This window comes from Lagopus muta, chromosome Z (assembly GCF_023343835.1).
Source record: "Lagopus muta isolate bLagMut1 chromosome Z, bLagMut1 primary, whole genome shotgun sequence".
Taxonomy (NCBI): Eukaryota; Metazoa; Chordata; class Aves; order Galliformes; family Phasianidae; genus Lagopus; species Lagopus muta.
The window spans coordinates 3157951-3170421 of record NC_064472.1 but is presented as its reverse complement, the minus strand read 5'-3'; the positions used below and the strand labels follow the sequence as shown (position 1 = coordinate 3170421).

Here is a 12471-nt window from a genome sequence, read left to right as displayed (position 1 = left end):
CCAACCCAGGCCATTCTGTGATTCTGTGATGTGCTCTTAAGACATATTACCTGCTAAAACTCTGTTGCTGCCAACAGGCTCTTGGGCTAAATTGACAACTTCAGTTTCAATAAGCCGTTTAGTAAGATACTCCAAAAATGTGTTTACTTCAGGCACATAAGGACTCCATTTTGAAAAGAGACCAAAGGTCCTGAAGTCCACTGAAGCTAGACGAAGCTTGCAGAAAGAGGTAGAAAGCCATTCTATTGTCTCTCTAACCTGTAAAAAGGAAAAACACTAATCAGCTGAAGACAGACTGCACAGTAGTGTTATTTGTCACTGCTGGGACACTTGTTCAGCTGCAGAACACAGTAAATCAACCAGAGAGCTACTCACTTGTTCTGCAGACAGGAGAATTTCTCCAGCATCTCGTAACACAGGACTTTCAGTGCAATCACTTTTCTTGAAGCTGCCCTGATCAGCCATTGGTGAACCACATCCCAAAGCTCTAAGTGCTGCCTTCCAACAGTCGGGGCTTAGAAGTTGCTCTGAGGAACCTGGGAGAAACAGAAAGCATTCTGGTTTCGGCTGGGACACATGTTTTTTTCTCCCTTCACAATGACCTGTGCTATGTTTTGGCTTTGGGAGAAAACCAAAGCTGATAACACATGGATATTTTAGCTGTCACTGGGCAGTGTTGCACGCAGCCAAGAACATCTCATCTTCTCAGCTTCTCATACTGTCCTACCAGCTGTGGGGCTGGAGAGCACAAGGAGCTGGGCAGGGGCAGAACCAGGACATGCTAACCTAAACTGGCCAAAGGGATCTTCTACACTGCATGGCAGCATGTGACAAAAAAGGAAAACACTGTGAAGTTGGTCAGGAGGGCCAGTTCTGACTGGCTGGGCATATCACACTACTCTTGTTATTCTCCTCTTCTCTCTTTGTAAATAACCCAGAAGGGTACAAAAAGCTTAGCACACTATCATTTCAGATACTCACTTTGCACAAACAGTCTTAAAAAATCACTATAGTGATCAGGGAACTGATATTGGAGAAGGTTAGTCCAATGATTGCAGAAGATATTAAACGGCATCAAAATATCTTCTTCAGGTTCAAGGCCACATGCACTGAGAGCCAAGTGAATAGATTCCAGAAGCCTGGTACGTTCAGATAGAGGCGGCTTAGTGACATTTAACCACTGCATAAGGTCAAACTAGAACAAAGGACAGGAAGCATTTGTAAGTTGAAGCTTTCATGGCCACAGCACCTTCAGGAAAAGGGAAAAACCGTCAGAGTGAAAAGCCTGCCTAGGTTTTTAAGTACACACTTAAGGAAAACCTGAGAAATTTTCATTTTTACTAACCCCCATCCTAAAACCAAGGTAACTCTTTACAAAGATTGTGATTCAGCACATTAGAGATGTCCCTGAATTTATACAGAGACTTTTATCAGGGGGTTCTCCAATTTATAGAAACGCATATGAGCTTCCACGCTTCAGTACTGCTATCAAACACTTAAAAGCATTATGCTGGACTAGTCCTTGAAGTCCCTAAGTTTTAATATGGAGATTCAAAGCTTTTGTAGCCTCCAGGCAATCTGTTTCCAACTGGCTCAGCAGAGACAGTGGTGATTTATGCCAACAGGGAAAGCTCAGTAATGCACAAACCAGAACCAGCTGACAGTTACAGCTGTAGAGCTCCTTCTCTGTGGAATCTAATGAGAAGAAAGATTTCTGTTTATCTGCTTTTTTGGGTTTTGTTTTTTTGTGTTTTTGTTTTTGTTTTTTTAAAGACAGATGGGATTTACTGGCAATTTGGATGAATACCTCCTCAGAGATATCAAAGAGAAGATACCATGCAGTGCCTGCTTTGATTTCACCTCAAGAATAAGAGTGTACCAAAGAGGAAGCCACAGGAAGCACACACAGATACTATCTGGGCTAGGAAAGAGTAATTCAACATTCCCATCTGGATTTGCTTCCAGCCTCTCTTTATCTTAAATATAAGAAACAGCATTTAGTATGAGCAATACATAAAAGCTGTCAAAAATATTTTGAAGTACCAGGTTTCTCTTCCATAGCTTTAAGAAGACTCACATAAGCAACCCATAAAACAGATTCAGTATTCATATAGGAATTTTACCTTTGTCAACAGCATGAAGACAACATCACTGTTGTCCTCACTCAGGAAGGTCACAACTTTTTCATACAAAGCCACAAACTCATCAGGAGAAGCAACAGGAGTGAAGTATGGAGAAAGAAGCGTACAGAGCCTTCGGTTGTGCAGGATTGTCTGGAGGAGACGTTTGCACTCTGACTTGGTCCCACTGATGAACACCTAAGGAATAATGAGAAAAACGGTCCAATATGAATCTACTGGGGAGAAAGAAAAGAAAAAGAAAAAAAACCACACCCCTTACAACTTTTTGTTTAGATAATAACAACTGTATATTTAAAAAATGTATATTCTAAAAAGCAAAGGCTGACTGAGAGCAACTTCAAGTAAATACTGCCATTCCACCAAAGGTAACTGTAAAATAAACATTGCTTCCCTAGCACATTGAAGAATAGCACTTGTGACCACAAACACTGCATAAAACATATTCAGAAATCCAATTTTTCTGATAAATTAATTAAATTAAGTGAATCCAGATTTCAGCAGCCCTGTTTGACATTAGTAAAGATTTACATAGAACTGTGGGTATAGAAAGCTGCCCTGCAAGAAGATTTCTAGTGTACAGTTGGACATAGGAAAAACACTGTAACTAAGAGATCAAAATAAATATCTGGACACACAGCAGAGGATAATGCTTTTTCACAGAGCATCTACATAATGCAATCTCATTGCAAACATTACTACCAAGAAGCAGCAAAGTTTTTGCCAATTCAGTGCACAAAGAACTCCGCAAGGCTTTAGAAGACAAAACAATTAAACACAGATTTGTGTCAGCTAGAAAATGATCCATAACAGAGAAACACATGCCAAACCACTCCTTTATGTACCAAAATTTAAGCATCCCCGTGAAAATCCAGCCTGCTTCAGCATTTAATTAGTGTAGCATGTAATTAGTAGGGAGCATCTTTCAGCAAGCATCTCAGAGGTTTTTGTTTTGCATGCATGCAAGCCTAAACTGTCCAATATACCACGTACATTACACAACTTGCTGAGTGAGGAATGGGATAGAAGCTTAGAATTTAAAGTTCAGGCTTCTGAAGGTTTTAGACACTCGACATCAGCAGGCAACAGGGTAAGTGTTTAGCATACAGTACTAGAGAATATACTCACCTGGCCTAGGATCTCGATGCAGGAAGTGAAGAACTGCCTCGTGGGAGGATTGCGTTGAGTTTCATCACACACATACTCCACTATGATAAAAAACAAACTAATTCCAACTTTCTTAATTGCAGGCATAGGCTGCACTTTGTAGATATTTATTAAGGTCCTGTTTAAAAAAAAAAAAAAAAAAAAAAAAAAAAGCAGATGCAATTTGCATATGGAAAGTAATCCATGTTATTAAAGAAAGGTTTCTTGCCTCAACACATCACACTAAGATAAATGTTTCTGGTTTACATGATAATCAGTGGTTGGGTTGTGCAGGGACCTCTGTGCCCCCCTGGTCCCACCTGCCCCAGCAGGGTCATGCTGGGCAGAGAATCCAGGCCAATGAACAGGTGGATTCTGAAGATCTTCAGGAGGGAAACTCCACTCTTCTGGGCAACCAGAGCCAGTACCTTTCACCCTCAGAATAGTAAAATTTGTCATATTTTAAAGCTTTACATAGCATGACTGCCATCACTCCTCCTGCTCCATGGTTAAAAAGGGTACTCTAATGCAGAGAATAATAAGTTGAAAACATTTTGTATGCCATATTATGCTTGAATGATGAGCAGTTAGCTCCTCTGATAACACACAGGCTTATTCCTTCAGAGGTCTATCACAAACATGCAGGTCTCAGGGTTCCAGCTCTGCTGCTGATCTACACTGGTATCCATTATAAAAAGCAAGCAAATAGGTTTGACGTTGCTACCTAAAACTGCCTGAACAACTTACGTTATGAAGTTTTCCACGTGTACTGCTGCTTCCACAACACCCAGAGAAGGTGGCTTTGTGGCTTCTGCTTGCAGCTGTCTCACTTCTTTACGCAGAGCATGAAGCTGCTGGCTCACTGCTTCGTTTTTATGTTTCCCCTCAAACTAAATGACAGAAAGAGACATTAATTTCAGAATAGCATCTTTTCCAAAAATTCTTTGATGTTGCAACTAAAAACGAAGCAGAGCCTTGTAAGGGAACTCTTGACTACAGAAGGTTTTGCCCTGTGAGTTTTGATAAGATTTACTGCGTTCTACCCCTTAGTCACATTCTCATTTAATTATGACACATTAATATAATCAATGTCTTTGCCAAAAGACTTAATCCACAGGAAAGGAACCCTAGGTGAGATCAATACATTCACTTAGCAAGCAATATAAGAATTAATCTATGAACATTCTGATGCCTTCATTCATATCTGTGAGTACATTCCTACATTCACACATTAGGAAGCAATTTATCACAGACACTGCAAGTAATCCAAAACTTTACACAATAATTTGCTCTTCTGTTGATCTGCATCTCCTTCAGAGAATTACATATGAGGGATTTCAAGCTTCAGTTGTTTGATTTTTCTTAATATTTACTTATTTTAACAGGCATATGGCAGCACCTCACCAAATAAATCCATTCTTGTTAACCGTCCAACCATTTCACTTCCATCACCCACATCCACCAGCCCCAAAACAGAAAGGATGCCCTGTCTCTAACCTGGATTGTTACAAGAGCTGCTCCCTGGCAGCCTTTACTTGAAGCTCCCCGGCACTCCAGGTGGAGGGTGATCTGCTCCTCCCGATTGACATACAGCTTAGGTATGGTGTCCAGTATTTCACTGTTCAGAGCAACATGTTGGGATTCCCAAAGAGCTGCAGTTCTGAAAAGTGCTTATTAATGAGGTTACTGAAATCTTGAGCAAGAATAGTAATGCTAGGAATTTAAAAGGAAGAGCTGAGGCTTCAATTTAATGGGCTATGCAAAAACTCATAACAGAAATATGTATATTTATATAATAGAAAACAGAAACTTAGGAAATTGTGTTAATAATTCTGTAGTGATAGAACGTCAAAGTTCTAACAGAAAATGCTTCATAAGAAGAGCAAAACTGCTTAAGCCTGCATAAGAAATTTATTTTAATTATTCCCAATGACCAGATGGAAAATTAAATAGACCATTCACTGCAGAAGAAATTTTCTGCCAGGCAAAAAAAAAAAAAACACAACAAAAAAACTGGACTGTGAAATGACTCGGTCAACAGAAAAGTGCCCACCTGACATTGCTGCTGGAATCATTAAGGTACATTCTTCCTTAGGCTTAATGAGGATTTTTTTAATTTATTCTAAATAATATTATTAAACAATGACATTGTGTGGGAGTGGCTATGAGCCATCAGCTGTGTTTGAAACTTCAAAAATACTTTACCTGAATTCTCTTAGTAGGAATAGTAATAAAGTTTCCTCTCTTTCATCCACAGATCTAACAGTTCTCTCAGAAATGGAGTCTCTTTCTCCAGCACCCCTATGCTTCAGATTATCACCACTAAACTAGTGCAAAATGGTTAACTAATTTTCAGTAAGCCTAGGCTAAAGGGAAGATTTAATTAAGAAGCACACTGAATGAGAAAAGAATATGTAGCTGTCAGATGCCAGTTGATGTAATCTCAGCCATTAGATAAAACTTGTGCAGTCAGTTATAGGAGTAGAATAAAGAATAATGCAGCAGCAAAAAAAATAACCTGGGCAAACAGGGAGAAGCCAAATACCATCAGCCTTGTGCTAACATCACCAGTTAGACTGCTGCAAAAGAGACCTGAAGATACTCTTGGACAGATGGGAGGCAGAAAGAAAACAGCAAAGTCTTACTTGGCATGTCCCTGCAAGACTTTAAGGTCAGTGTGTGTGAGATGAATTGCTTCTTTCTGATTTATCAGACTGGCAGAGGAAATAACTGGCACAGGGGCTTTCATAGGCTGGAGTGAAAGAGGAGGCTTGGGCAAATCAAACTTCTTCAAATTATTCATTATCCTCTCTTTGGCTGGGAGAGAAAGCAGAAATCACTTGGTCAGTAAAAAACTTTAGAATAAATTGAACAAAATAATTATCTCATTCTGGGGTTTTTCTTTGTATCTTTTTTTGGTTGGTTGGTTGGTTGGTTGTGTTTTTGTCTTTTTTTTTTTCTTTTTATAACATGAAACACTTTTAGCACCACTCTCAGTACTCCACCCCTTTAATCTTCCTATTCCTGTTAACAATTTTTATTTCAGAAAGCTAATTTCCACGACCTGCTCCATCAAACACTGTGAGGATTCAAGGAGCTACAGCTTTCCTTGTTTATCCTTAGCCACTCCTACTTACACATCGTTCAGTTTTCCTCTTACCATCTCCATTTATTCTTCTCCTCTGACAGAGGCTCATTATTCCTTCTAAATTACCTTCCTTTTCCTACAATTCAGCCCTGTCTCTAGTTTTGTCAGCTCCAATTCCTTCCCACAGCACACCCTCTTTCCAGTTCAGTTCTCTTCCTCTGCTGATTCCCACTCAGTTTACCCAAATAATGCCAACTCACCTATAAAGATATTCCAGACTCCTTCTACTCCCTCCCTCCCCTTTTTAATCAGCCCCCCAAAAATCCTATCTCACCATATCCTTAATACACCTACAATGATCATTATCCCTTTTTGGACTAAATCAAGGCTTCTGCTGCATAAAAATTCCAAGCAAACAGCAAGGAAGCATGCAGCTAACAAAAATACCAGAAACAAACTTTCTGGGATTAGTCATAGTGGTTTTTATCTTTGCTTGCAGCTGCCTTTTACCTACACTTTCTGAGGATCCAGCCTGTCTGGAAGACGCTTTTTTGGGTGAGTTAACCCATAATATAACCCTTCCTATCCCAGTTTCACCACCAACATTCTTATCTCTTACCTGACAAAGGGTTGGTGAAATCTGTTTGCCCTGCAGAAGTAGCAGCTGGTGTGTATGATTCAAGTTGAGCCCGTGTCCAAAGGTTTATAGCTTCCTGAAACTCGTGGTGTATCAGTTCAATATTGACATATTCCATCCACAGATCCTAAAGGGACAGAACAGCTAATTTAAATCACCATAATTCTGGTAATTACCATAAGTTATGTACCCATTGCATTAGCTAGGATGCTGAAACAGATAAAAGCGGACTCTGAAATTCCAAGTCATAGGAAAATTCTATTAAAAAAGTATCTGAAGTGATGAAAAAAATTTAACACATATACATACGATTCAATGAAAGATAGAGAAGAAATCTGACAAATGCTAGAGGAATGAGAATAAGGCAGGCACAAAGAAATGCTCGTCCAAAATCTTTCTTTTGCAGGCATTTAAATTCTGATGATTACTGAGGTTTAACAACATGTATTTCTTGCTCACTAGCTTAAATCTGAACCTGATATTTTATGGATTACAAACATAAGCAGATTTGTACTTTCAATTTAAAGATCCAGATCAGATATTTCTCTAAAGTTACAACATAGAAAGAACTGTAGAATAGTAAAAAAATAAGGACTGTATTCTCACTAACACAGGCTAAAAATCTATACATGAGGCTGTCTTAAATATAAAGAAAGGCAACTTTAGAGAGCACAGGATTTTTACAGTTCTGACCTATTTCCTAAAGCTACCATACATGATAGAGTACTGAAGATCAGTGACACTAAGTCTCTCACTTCCTTAGAGGACCCACATTAGCAAATGAAGCAAATTTTGGATCCCATCTTGCCAATGTCATTAGTACATCACCTGTTGATTCTGCATGATTTTAGCAAGTCTGTGTGCATCATACTGCTTTGGTAAAGAAGGAATGTATGTGTCTCCTTTCTGAAAGCTTTCTTCTTCTAACCACAAGATAAAAACATTGCAAAGCCTGAGAAGAAAAACAAAAAATGAAAAAATAAATCAATACACACAGCATATATTACACAGTAGTCTCATTCTGCAGGCTTAAAGTTAAGGCAACAACCTCTATAAGAGTTGATATGGGTCAAAATTTAGACTTTTCAGAGGCTTTCTGACTAGTTTTCTAAGTCTGAGCTCAAGAGCAGCAGTGCAAAAAAACTAGAGCCATGGAGAATCCTGAGTTGGAAGGGACCCACAAACACCGTGGGTCCAGCACGAGACTCCACACAGGACAGCTCAAATGCCTAACTCCACATTTCAGAGCAGTGTCCAAATGCTCCTTCAGCTCCAGCAGCCCTGGGGAGCCTGTTCCACACTCAACACTCAGGAAGTGCAATAACCAAGAGTAACTGTACAAATTTAGAACAGCAAGACATTTACACTAAACAGTACATACGAAAAGATTCAAACCCTGGGTCCTAAGTTAGAGAATTACATCACAGAATCACAGAATCACAGAATTGTAGGGGTTGGAAGGGACCTCCAGAGATCATCGAGTCCAACCCCCCAATAAGCCCATGCAAAAGACCAAGGAAGATGTATATGTACCTAAGAAGCCTGCTCTGAAACTCGCACCTGTGTTGTCCTATTATTTTCTTTTCAGATTCAGATTTACACCAACATTACCCTCATTTCTTTCTCTCCTAACTCTGTACTTCAAAAAATATACATATCTCATCCTTCACTATGATGAGTGCTACCTATTTTTCAAATCATACCATCCAAGTTTTCCCTGATTGAATACGGGGGAGAACAAGACCATCACCACATCTTCGTACCATAGTATTAAATATCACAAACAAACTCCTGTTTTCTGCATCAATGTCATTGATGAGAACATGGAAGTTCAAAAGTCAGCCCTGATTAATTCAGCCCATATTTTCTCTTTTGTCTAGATGGCCATTAAACTTTCTGAGCATAAGATTTATTTTGCTGTAGAACACTCCAGATTTATGATGGAGTGGGGAAATCCTTTGAAACGAAAGGCTGACAAAATATTAATCAAGTTATAGTCAGTGAATGTCTCTAGATTATTTTTCATCTATGACTGAGAAGGATTTATAAGCTCCCTTGTTTGCTTGTACAGTACATATTGATTGCTGGGGGGAATCACTTGTCAGCAGCTCATACAGCAGATGCTGTGTGCCCAACCCCCTCAACAAGGGACTCCTTCCTAGTTATCTTTTCCAACTGTAGTTTCTAGGAGAATTCAGACACTGTAACACTGCAAATATTTTTTAAGGTACACTTCTCAAATCACAAGTCTGTGCAACAGAAATATGCACTTCTGTGTTTACTTATGGTTTCATTGAGATACATGGCTCTAGAAACAGCCAATTTCCTTACAAAGATGAGTGTTCATCAGCTGAGTTGCAATGACTGATTATCTCCTTAACCTACTCAAAAGTGAGGAGATGCTTTCACTAAGGTTTTGGGTAGGCAGACGTACCACTTTCAGGCTAGCACATAACACAATCACAGCTCAGCTCTGGCACACTAAGTTGGTAAACTGTGCTAACTGAATCATGTGCTGAAGTTCCCAGTGGATTCCTTGCTGTATCCAGATGAAAGCTGGGGCCCAGTCTGTGTCAAACATATATATATACACAGAATGCAGCTCTTACACTGATAGTCAGTAATGCACATAAAAGTAGCAGATATGCCTAAACAAGAAGTATTTTAACAAAATGAGAATAGCATTAATTAAAAAACAAAACTCTCCCTTAAGGAGAGTGACAACTCTATCAATAATGTTGTGCTTTAATTAGTAAGATCAACTCCCTTCAATAGAACATCTTGTATCAACAGAGATATGACCACAACTTGGTACGTAACAAGTGCTTAGGTACTCTAGGTCAGCCAAGAGCTGCAACCCTTCACATCTCCCACGGCTAACACTGCTCCAGTAGCACAGCAGCCAGCAGTTCAAGCATTTGTCTTGAATGAAACTGAACAAAGCAGGCCTTCTTTACCTGACAAGCTCCTTATGCAATTCTGGTGAAGTCAGGTAACCTGGCAAGCAGCTCGCCTTCTCCAGTGGTCTGTCACTGCTCTTTACAGGACTCTCCACTTTCAGTGCTTTGCTGGCAGCGTGGTGGAAGTCTGCCACCTCTGTTAAGCGCTGCTTCATTTCATTTAATAAGTTAACGTGGGCTGCACTCTGGAAAAATCGTCTTCCAATACAGCCATCTACAGGTAATCTGAAAATAAATAAAGAAGAAAAGTCGAGTGCCAAATCAGGACATCTGCAACTAAACTGACTGTGGAGTAGTTACTGGTAACCACTGCTCTCAGATGAGTGAGGCATTTACTACACTGCAAGCATCCCAGTGCTCGCTATTTTGCCACAGCCTTTATGATCAGACTCACCCATACTGTGGTCCCGGTCTGTGAAGGTAAAGCAGGAAGAATTTCTGCCAGATTAGTGGCATGAGAGGGTGATCAGCAGGAGTAGCAAGGGCTTGATGGGCCCAGCGATAAATCATGAGCCTCTGAAGCGAAGGTACAACAGGCAGCTTCAGCTGGGTCTGGGCTTTCTGCAAAGAAAATGTTTTCAGACAAGGGCCCTGGTGCAGTTCCCTGCAGCAGGTTGTAACAGCTTATCCCAGCAGATCAGCACAGCATGAAAACTCAGTTTGAAAGTTTGAATACGTTCGTATGTAAATTTATGATACATCTATACACCATGTAATGGCTCTTAGAGAACAATGCTGCTGCCACTAAAGCTTGTGAAAAAATTATAAAAGCATGAATGGGAGTACTACTGTAATGAAAAGCCAATGTAAGGGCCTATGGTGCAATTACAGGTCTTCCTCACAGAGGCAGACATTCTTGTTTTAGGCTCCAATAAGGCTGGCGGTGTTAGAGAACACAGCAGCAGCAGGGAGAAACAAGGCACTCAGTTTTTGTAAAATTCAGATTTAAAACATTTTCTGACAGACATTTTCCCACCTGTAAAACAAGAGCACTCATCTCAGTGATACAGAATCAATGCCCCACAGACTGAAAGGCATTCAGATGACACAGGATATCAAATAAACGCAACAGTTACTGAATTAAGTTTTCTGTAAACAATTACATATTAAAAACAGATTTATAGAGTAGTCTTTAAATATTCAACTCAAAACACAAAGCAAAGCTTCCATTAAATACATTTGCCCCCTGGAAAGCCAAGCAGGTAAGGTATTAGTTACGCTTTTATCCTAAAAGTGAAAGAGATAAAAACTGCACAATAGAGAAGAGTATTTTACTACAGCAGTTCCCCTATGAGTAGAGAATGAACAGCTCTCTCACCTTCAAAGCTTGATCAGGAGACAAATCATTAATAATTAACTCCCCCTCCACAACTCTGCGAAGCTGTGAATCTTCTTCAAATATGGACTCAATATTTAACACCATCCATGAAAACCAGACCTGTACAACACAATAACAACAGAAATACTGATAACAAACTTGCTTGCTGTTTTCTTTCTTTTCCAGACTCTCATTAAAAATCTGCAGAAGTAGTGTCACATCAAGAAAAGGAAACTGAAAAACAGTTTCCTCCTTATTTACAGGCACAGATCCTTTTTGTTCAGCGTCTAATGTTGAGCACTCCACCTCCAGCTGGGGTACTGCTAGGCTTTACTTTGTTCATCTTTATATTTGAGCAGAAGGGAAAATATTAATCAGAAATGGATGAATCTAGTAGAAGAATCAGCCTTTATACACTTTCTCCTGCTAAATATATCAAAAGCAACTAAAGATTTGTATTAGTCTTAACAAATTAATTCTACTCATGCATTCTTGGACACAGATCTAACAAAACTCTTCTGTGGAAGAATGCCCCTGCTCTCACGGGTATAAGAAATCTGCAACACTTTGTTCAGCTAAATTAGGATTTTATCACAATACTTGTAGAAAGAGAGGTAGGGAGAAAGAAAGAGCAAGAGAAAAAAATCTACAAAACCCCATGAAAGCAGGAAAAAACAAACACCTGTGCGTTGCTTTTCCCAGGGCTGTTTATGTAACACCACACTTACCTGAGATGAGTTGGCACTGCCCTCAACAAAGGAGGGAGTCACATTGCCTGCCACAATCCAGCTAACAAGAGAAGACAGCAGACCTTTGTCACAATGATACCCTAAAGCATTCTGCAAGGAAACACAAAACATTTTTTCCCCTAAGAGGCCTAATAGATGATTTACAAGCTACAGAGATATCATGCTGCTTTTCCTGAGGTTCCTTTCTGACCCATAGAATTACTTTCCAACCACAGCTCAGTCAGTTACCATTGAATCCCATGCTTGCACCTTACTTCTCATCAGTGAAAAGTTTGTTTTACAGTGACACTGTTTTTTTCAAGACAGGATGCCCTACTTTGCCCTAAAGATACTGTTTAACATACAAAATGCAAAGAATACCAACTAAAATACTATGGTAGAACTCCTCTGAATGAAATCTGAGTTTCAGATAGGTTTTAATCATCGATCAATTAT

General features: G+C 39.5%; 1 protein-coding gene across 1 annotated transcript in view; it reads right to left on the bottom strand.

Moving 5' to 3' along the window:
* Positions 1-12471, bottom strand: part of EPG5 (ectopic P-granules 5 autophagy tethering factor) — a 51142-nt gene that overhangs the window by 13244 nt on the left and 25427 nt on the right. The window contains exons 20-33 of the mRNA XM_048931551.1: positions 12016-12126; positions 11288-11407; positions 10364-10530; positions 9967-10194; positions 7838-7961; positions 6992-7136; positions 5930-6101; positions 4782-4944; positions 4032-4174; positions 3267-3423; positions 2124-2318; positions 982-1195; positions 376-536; positions 51-258 (exon numbers count right to left, since the gene is read on the bottom strand). Coding sequence (XP_048787508.1) covers positions 51-258; positions 376-536; positions 982-1195; positions 2124-2318; positions 3267-3423; positions 4032-4174; positions 4782-4944; positions 5930-6101; positions 6992-7136; positions 7838-7961; positions 9967-10194; positions 10364-10530; positions 11288-11407; positions 12016-12126 — 2308 coding nt within the window. The remainder of the gene's footprint in view (positions 1-50; positions 259-375; positions 537-981; positions 1196-2123; positions 2319-3266; positions 3424-4031; positions 4175-4781; positions 4945-5929; positions 6102-6991; positions 7137-7837; positions 7962-9966; positions 10195-10363; positions 10531-11287; positions 11408-12015; positions 12127-12471) is intronic.